Here is a 9677-nt window from a genome sequence, read left to right on the forward strand (position 1 = left end):
AAAAAAATAGCAGCTATACATGTAACATGTACTATATGTAACAGTATAAATGTAACATATAGTATATGTAACTCTGTAAATGCAACATATTCTATATGTAACTCTATACATGTAACATATACTATATGTAACACTATACATGTAACATATAGTATATGTAACACTATACATGTAACATATACTATATGTAACTCTATACATGTAACATATACTATATGTAACACTATAAATGTAACATATACTATATGTAACTCTATACATGTAACATATAGTATATGTAACACTATACATGTAACATATACTATATGTAACACTATACATGTAACATATACTATATGTAACTCTATAAATGCAACATATTCTATATGTAACTCTATACATGTAACATACACTATATGTAACACTATACATGTAACATATAGTATATGTAACACTATACTTGTAACATATACTATATGTAACTCTATACATGTAACATATACTATATGTAACACTATAAATGCAACATATACTATATGTAACTCTATACATGTAACATATAGTATATGTAACACTATACATGTAACATATACTGTATGTAACTCTATACATGTAACATATACTATATGTAACACTATAAATGTAACTCTATACATGTAACATATACTATATGTAACACTATAAATGTAACATATACTGTATGCAACACTATACATGTAACATATACTGTATGTAACTCTATACATGTAACATATACTATATGTAACACTATAAATGTAACTCTATACATGTAACATATACTATATGTAACACTATAAATGTAACATATACTGTATGTAACTCTATAAATGTAACATATACTATATGTAACACTATAAATGTAACATATACTATATGTAACTCTATAAATGTAACATATACTGTATGTAACACTATACATGTAACATGTACTGTATGTAACTCTATACATGTAACATATACTATATGTAACACTATAAATGTAACATGTACTGTATGTAACTCTATAAATGTAACATATACTATATGTAACACTATAAATGTAACATATACTGTATGTAACTCTATACATGTAACATATACTGTATGTAACACTATACATGTAACATGTACTGTATGTAACACTATACATGTAACATATACTGTATGTAACTCTATAAATGTAACATATACTATATGTAACACTATAAATGTAACATATACTGTATGTAACTCTATAAATGTAACATATACTATATGTAACACTATAAATGTAACATATACTATATGTAACTCTATAAATGTAACATATACTATATGTAACACTATACATGTAACATATACTGTATGTAACTCTATACATGTAACATATACTATATGTAACACTATAAATGTAACATGTACTGTATGTAACTCTATAAATGTAACATATACTATATGTAACACTATAAATGTAACATATACTGTATGTAACTCTATAAATGTAACATATACTATATGTAACACTATAAATGTAACATATACTGTATGTAACTATACATGTAACATATACTGTATGTAACACTATACATGTAACATGTACTGTATGTAACACTATACATGTAACATATACTGTATGTAACACTATAAATGTAACATATACTGTATGTAACTCTATAAATGTAACATATACTATATGTAACACTATAAATGTAACATATACTGTATGTAACTCTATAAATGTAACATATACTATATGTAACACTATAAATGTAACATATACTATATGTAACTCTATAAATGTAACATATACTATATGTAACACTATACATGTAACATATACTGTATGTAACTCTATACATGTAACATATACTATATGTAACACTATAAATGTAACATGTACTGTATGTAACTCTATAAATGTAACATATACTATATGTAACACTATAAATGTAACATATACTGTATGTAACTCTATACATGTAACATATACTGTATGTAACACTATACATGTAACATGTACTGTATGTAACACTATAAATGTAACATATACTGTATGTAACACTATAAATGTAACATATACTATATGTAACTCTATAAATGTAACATATACTGTATGTAACTCTATAAATGTAACATATACTATATGTAACACTATACATGTAACATATACTGTATGTAACACTATAAATGTAACATATACTGTATGTAACACTATAAATGTAACATATACTGTATGTAACTCTATACATGTAACATATACTATATGTAACTCTATAAATGTAACATATACTGTATGTAACACTATAAATGTAACATATACTATATGTAACTCTATAAATGTAACATATACTATATGTAACACTATAAATGTAACATATACTATATGTAACTCTATAAATGTAACATATACTATATGTAACACTATAAATGTAACATATACTATATGTAACTCTATACATGTAACATATACTATATGTAACACTATACATGTAACATATAGTATATGTAACTCTACAAATGCAACATATTCTATATGTAACTCTATACATGTAACATATACTGTATGTAACACTATACATGTAACATATAGTATATGTAACACTATACTTGTAACATATACTATATGTAACTCTATACATGTAACATATACTATATGTAACTCTATACATGTAACATATACTATATGTAACACTATAAATGCAACATATACTATATGTAACTCTATACATGTAACATATAGTATATGTAACACTATAAATGTAACGTATGCTATATGTAACTCTATAAATGTAACATATACTATATGTAACACTATAAATGTAACATATACTGTATGTAACTCTATAAATGTAACATATACTATATGTAACTCTATAAATGTAACATATACTATATGTAACACTATACATGTAACATATACTATATGTAACTCTATACATGTAACATATACTATATGTAACACTATAAATGTAACATGTACTGTATGTAACTCTATAAATGTAACATATACTATATGTAACACTATAAATGTAACATATACTGTATGTAACTCTATACATGTAACATATACTGTATGTAACACTATAAATGTAACATATACTATATGTAACTCTATACATGTAACATATACTATATGTAACTCTATAAATGTAACATATACTGTATGTAACACTATAAATGTAACATATACTATATGTAACTCTATAAATGTAACATATACTATATGTAACACTATACATGTAACATATACTATATGTAACTCTATACATGTAACATATACTATATGTAACACTATAAATGTAACATATACTGTATGTAACTCTATACATGTAACATATATTATATGTAACACTATAAATGTAACATATACTATATGTACCAGTCGTTCCCAAACTTTTTTTGCCAGATGAAAATATTTACAAGCCCCCCACCCCTCACATCAACATATATCAATTCACACTCATCACACTATTATGTCATTTGCTAACAAATTACTATAATTTTAGAATTTATCTCAAACACTGTCTGAAAAAAGTACAGAAAGCAACTTCAGTATGACAACAAACTAACAATCAAGGTGCTTTTAGAGAGGAAGCAGTGAAACCCAGATTTACTCTCTGAACATGAACAAATGATGAAAATCTTTTAAGATGAATACTTCCTGCTTGTTTTGTGCTGCAGATCTTCTCAAGTCTGTGGCGCAGCTGTGAGACTGTGACTCTTCATATTTGATGTCGCTTTGATCTTTGTTTTGTGTTGATTGAGGCGACTGCAGAACAGCCTTTCCCACAGGATGTGGCAAAAGAAAGGAGTGTGGCTCTCTTCATTACCCGCCGTTGAAGAGATGAAGCCGAGGGCGAGATATGACTTGTCTTATTTTCTCGTCTTTGTTTTAGTCGTTGTGACATCTGGGGTAGATTCATTGTCAGCCTTGTGTTTACCTGGAAGTCCTTTCATAAATCTGCTATGCTTTGCCACAGTTCTCAGTTTGGGATTCACTGATGTATCAGTAAGTTACTGTAGGTGTACCCTCACCTTAGAGATACCAAGCATAACCATGGGGGGTAGTTAAACTCTCAAGAAGATTCACATTATAATTAAACAAAGGTTATAATTGTGAAGAATTTGTGTATTTGATCTCGAGTAGACAAAGAAGTCAGACCCTCCTTTCCCCCCTTCCTCAACCAAAATAAGATTCAAACAGCGACAAAGAAGCCAGCATATTTAAAGTATTTAAACTAATTTATAGATGTTCTTGGAAATGTTTTTTTTACTATCATACTATACCTCTTGCATGTACTGAATTCTTCAAAACAAGACAAGCAGTGTTTTCAATTACGCTACAAATCCTCAAGTAAGATACCAGTTAATTTAAAGTTTTCTCAAACATCATGGCATTGGAGTTCATTTGTTTCTTTCCATCTCTGTTGTTTCAACAGACTGACAAACTGTGAGTGAAAGCTGTGATACAAACGCTCGTTCATTTGTTGTCTGACACAAACTGACACATTGCTGAGTGTCGACTCATCCTTTACACATTGACCAGTCACACAACGGTCACATGTTCACTATGATACGATGTCAAAATGTTTCAAATAAATTCATCTCCAAAAAGAGAAAAGAAAACCTAGTGTGCGCACATCCAAGCAAAATGCATACAGGTGCAGGACAAAGAAAGAACAACAAAGCAGAAGAAAGCGAATTGTCCGCACACTGTTCAGCTCCCAATGAGAAACTTTATTTTAAACATTTCGATCCAAAGACCTGAGGAAGTTCCTTTGGATTGAAACGTTGCCTTGGGCCTGAACAGTGTGCAGAAAGTAAATAAATCTCACCAAAATTTAATTTCAATAAAACTTGAAAAACCCAAAAATGTGATACAAAAAACCCTCGATTAAATCAGCATGTTAAAAAAAGTATTTATTAACAATGACTTCACAGAACATGTGTATAAGTGTACAGTGTGTTCTTTCCATCAGAGCCTTAAACTGGCTCAGAGTATTTTTAAAAACACATTGTTAAAAACCACAAATGATCGCACCACCATAAAAAAAACCATTATGCTGCAGTGGATAAAATATAATACTGTGTAAAAGCAGTTTTCCATATTCACAGTAACTCATTCAGCCGTTGCTGAATTTTCCATGGTAACCAGGCAATAAAGTCTTAGAAAGGGGAATATATATGAGGATTTATGTAAATACCCTGAACACTTTTGCTAAGCACGATGAGAAACCTACACATGTGAAACACTGTCAAGTAGAAACAGAGGTTATGTGACCCCCTCTCCGTCCAGAATAAAACCAATTAAACTTCACAGCCAAGAAAAGATTCAGGTCTTATTCCAGGTCGTAGTTGTCGTACGACAGCCGCTTCAAATGTGTGATACTGTCTGAAATGAAAATCATAGGAAATAAGAGAAAATATGATTAGTAACAGTCAATGAATTAACGAGTTCACACAGAAAAGAAAGCCGTTAATCTCTTACCCAGCACCCACTGCTCCGACAGGATCCAGCACCCCTCTGGTCTCCGGCCGCTGTACTTTCCGATGCAGATTCCCGCCTGCCGCACAGTTTTGCAGACTCTTCCTCCACAGAGCTGGATCAGCTCGACCAGACTCTGAGTGGGCGGCTGGGAGTGCTGGGACACGAACATGGCTGGCTGGTCATGGAACAGGTCTTGCTGGTGCTCCCCGGCAGACAGGTGCCTCTGGAGACGACAGATCTGGGAGAAGAAATGTACGGAGTTACACACCCCACATCGTATCTTCTCTGAAACCAGTCCAAAGTAAGTTCTTATAAATGAGTAGTTCCTTTTCGAGGGTTTAGCAAACATTCAATCTTTTATACTCGATTTTCAATCAACAGCCTTCACAGTTCATAGAGTTTTTGTATGTCTGACAAAAAAGAGTTTTTCCCTTTGGTTGGTGAATGATGCTCCGAGCTCTCTCAGTACAGTCTGCTCTGCACCCAGCAGGGGTCAGATGTTAAACTGAAGGAGACGATCTGCTCTCTTCTAAGTTGAATGCCAGGAAACAAACTTTAAATCCACTTTTCTTTTGTCAATGTTCACACAAGTTTCTCTTTGCATGAAGTAATCAGGGACTGGTCAGAGGGTTCAGAGACGGGGGTCAAGTTCGGGTTGACCCCACATTGTGCACTTTTAGACAATGATTGAAGGCTATATGTAAAGGTGGATTATGTGAGAAACACATCTCAACAGAGAGGGGAAACATTACAGAGAGCTGAACATAATGCTGATACAAAGAGTTCATGTGGACAGCACAACTTTTATGAAAATATTAATACTGTATTGTATAATAATATAGATTATAGTGTATGGTTGGACGAAGCTTTTTTACCCTTAGATATGATGAGCTGTCACACATACACTCCTGAACTTTCGGGACAGCCTTTCCCCCGATACTACCACCCAACGCCCCTGACGCCCAGCCACAACCATTGGACTACGTCGACCACCGCCGTCCTCATTCATGCACGGCCTGCTCCGACCTCCACCTCAGCGGCAAGGAAGTGTGGACAACAGGAACGAGAGAAATATAAAGCAGAAATCCTTCCTGCATCTTATCCCATCTCCCCCTATCCCATTTGTCTTTTGTAACACAACAACGAGTACGTCCTTTACCTGCTCTTTTGTAAATAAAGATTGATTGATATCTGACTTATTCCTGCTGCAGTCACACATCAGCTCAACAGACTTCTCGTGGAAATTTTCCCAAAGGGGCTGGCAGGAAAAAGTGGGGTGAAGTTGGGAAGGAAAAATCCTGCTGTTTTGGTTCACACATTCGACTCAGCCCCACAAAGGGTCATTTTTTAAAAAGTTTTGTGCATGTGTGAAAACAGTAATGTGTTATCATGCTAGCCAGGACGGCAACCAAAAATATAATTATTGAATAATGCTCCCATCATTTTTTTAATAAGTTAATTGTTTAGTCTTTGAAATTACAATTTTCCTACAGCATAAAGTTGAGCCTTTATACGTCTTCTTTTGTAAAAATCCAGGGTTCAAAAGTTCATTTTTAAAAGACAAAAGTAGCTCATCTCTACGTGTTAGAAGCTGGATACAGAAAATGTTCGATTTTTTTTTTTGAATAATAGAAATTACCAAAAGGAATAAATTATTTTTAAAATATTTTCTTTCAAGTAAATGAATCAGTGCAGCCTCAATATAAACAGCTTTTAATGTGACTCATCTGACTATTATAGTGCCTGGAGCAGCTTGAGTTAATGCACACAGCATGTATGCATGTGTTTACATTTATGTCAAGATGTATCCCATCTCCTCACACATATGACCCAATTACCTCTGGTTGTTCAACAGCATCTTGGAATTACTTAACAATCACTTCAAATCTTGTGTACTGCTGCGTTTACAGAACAGTTACAGTGACCTACATTTCTGCCTGCATCTCCCGGAGGTTCCATACAGAAACAGAAACCTAATGACACTTAAATATTCATTTGTGAACTATAGCTGCGATCTGAAGCCTGCCTGATTGTTGCAATCAAAGCTGTAAGAGCTGAATTTTTTAAACCTCCAGAGGACGGCTCATAGAGATGCCCATGGTAACAAGCCTGTTTGATGAACACTCTTGAAATTGGAGGTTGCATTTAATAGCCCCTCTCATTTATACCACACATGGGAATTCCTAACACTGTACTCTGGCGGCCCAACAAGATCTTTGCAGCTATTTATGTGACGTTACATAATTCTAAATTGAGGCTGGACGGACGGGCTGAGAGCTTCTTTAGCGCTTAAACAACAATTACCAGGTTGAAGATTAACAACACTTAACAGCCCTGCACAACATCCTCTCATGCTTAATTAAGCTTTTCTTTGGCCAATTAACTACCGTTCACATTTCCCTCATTCATGTCATAAAGCATCACCACAAGGAGTCATGATGCATTAACTGGCATTGAGTCAAACTGGCAGGGAATTCTGTTTTAAACGCCATATTTTAATTTAAAGGAGATCTATCATACTCACTTTCACCATTAATTATGTCAGACTGGGACACTTATTCAGTCACGTTGTGAGATGTGAAGCTCATGAACCTCTTATTTCTTTTATACTGGCGTCAGTAAAATCCCAAATTTCAGCCTCGCTTGAAACAGATAATTTCAGCTGCTCTCTTTAAGCCCCCCCCCTCCCAACGTGTCCACTTTCCTCCGATAGGCCAGCTCTGTTTGCAGTCACAGGGAAATCTGAGTCAGGTTCAGGGTGGGCGTGTCCTACAATTTTCTGTAATACGTCGGCAGAACCTGACGTCAGGGTTTAGGCCAAGTCTTGCAAAGTTTTCTTAACGCCTCGTTCAGAGCAGAAGGAAACCACATCCGGGGGGATTACCCAACAACTGGGCATCTTGCGTTTAAAAAACCTTGCTGAGGTTTAGTATGGACATCCAACACCTAAAGCTTACTTTGCAAGTAATACAAAACATTTTAGTCTTTTTTTTTTTTTTTTAATAAATATTTTTTTGGGCTTTTTATGCCTTTTATGGAGAGATAGGACAGTGGATAGAGTATGAAATCAGGGAAAGACAGTAGGGAATGACATGCGGGAAAGGAGCCACAGGCTGGATTTCAACCTGGGCCGCCCGCTTGGAGGATTACAGCCTCCATTCATGACGCCACTGCGCCACCAGCGCCCCAACATTTTAATCTTTATCTTTATCATGAGGGTAAAGAAGTACATTTGTTGCCGTATAGATATTTTGTGTGTTGTAAAATTCAGCTTAGGCCCCTTTTTTTCCTCTAGTCTTGAGAAAAACTTTAAGTATTTTGTGTATGGACATACATGGGATGTGGCTCAGTGGTCCCTTCCCTTCCCGTGTGTCCAATAACCGTTAAAGAACGAACTGCAGCTATCAAATCTCCCGTTTGAGTGAGTCAGCGTGAACACCTGAAAGAGTCCGTGTTTTTAGAATGACGTCAAGTCCTTCCTCTTTGGTAATGCGCCTTAAATATGTTGCATTTCCCTCATACAGTAACTCTTACATCAGCCCGCTTCCTGCCATTCTGTTTCAGTATTTCTATACAACTGCAAGAGGGCAAATCTGAGGCTTTCCTGTCAAAAAATGAAATACAGCGAAGTTCAGACTAGAATGCGGTCATGCAAGGTAAAATGAAAAACCATGGCATCATATGAAGCTCCATGTAACTGCAATTATTTCACAACAAACATACAAGGTTTTGTTTTTGTTAGAGAGAGTGGTGTTGTCACAATACCAGAGTTTTAATCTTTGATTTGATACTAGTATAAATCAAGCAATTTTGATAACGTGTTATCACAGCAAGAAACATACACTGCTAATCTAATATTGGGTACTGTCTTGTTTTTAATTACCAAAAATTGCAAGCACACTCACTAAGCTGCAATAATACAGCGGCAACATGTCAGTGCCAAAATGTTGCCACTGTTATGTGCAATTTAGAGTGTCAACCCCTCTGCTCTCTGTCTGTTTGTAGGAGCCATACAATGTCAAAAGCCCCTGAATAAACGTCGATATTTGCTCACCTTTGAATCTTTAAATGCACCACCGCTGCTCTTTCTTGCCTGCCGTAGCTTTTGGTTAAAATAAGACTGGAGCTCTGTTGTTGTTTTTTAAGCATCTGTACTTTTTTGATATTAAAGATCATTAAAATTGTACAGATTCTATAGTTTTAAAACACAGTATCGCAGTAAGTTTGAACG

At 34.2% G+C, this 9677-nt stretch overlaps 1 protein-coding gene across 2 annotated transcripts in view; it reads right to left on the reverse strand.

Moving 5' to 3' along the window:
• Nucleotides 1-4870: 4870 nt before the first annotated feature.
• mcph1 (microcephalin 1) overlaps nt 4871-9677 on the reverse strand; it is a 38739-nt gene continuing 33932 nt past the window's right edge. Inside the window, exons 14-15 of one of the 2 annotated variants that reach the window (XM_061039642.1) lie at nt 5447-5684; nt 4871-5346 (exon numbers count right to left, since the gene is read on the reverse strand). In XM_061039642.1, coding sequence (XP_060895625.1) covers nt 5333-5346; nt 5447-5684 — 252 coding nt within the window. In that variant the 3' untranslated portion in view covers nt 4871-5332. Of the gene's footprint in view, nt 5351-5446; nt 5685-9677 lie in introns of both variants that reach the window. The other variant, XM_061039641.1, reaches the window with a different exon arrangement.

This window comes from Labrus mixtus, chromosome 6 (genome assembly GCF_963584025.1).
Source record: "Labrus mixtus chromosome 6, fLabMix1.1, whole genome shotgun sequence".
In the NCBI taxonomy this organism is placed as follows: domain Eukaryota; kingdom Metazoa; phylum Chordata; class Actinopteri; order Labriformes; family Labridae; genus Labrus; species Labrus mixtus.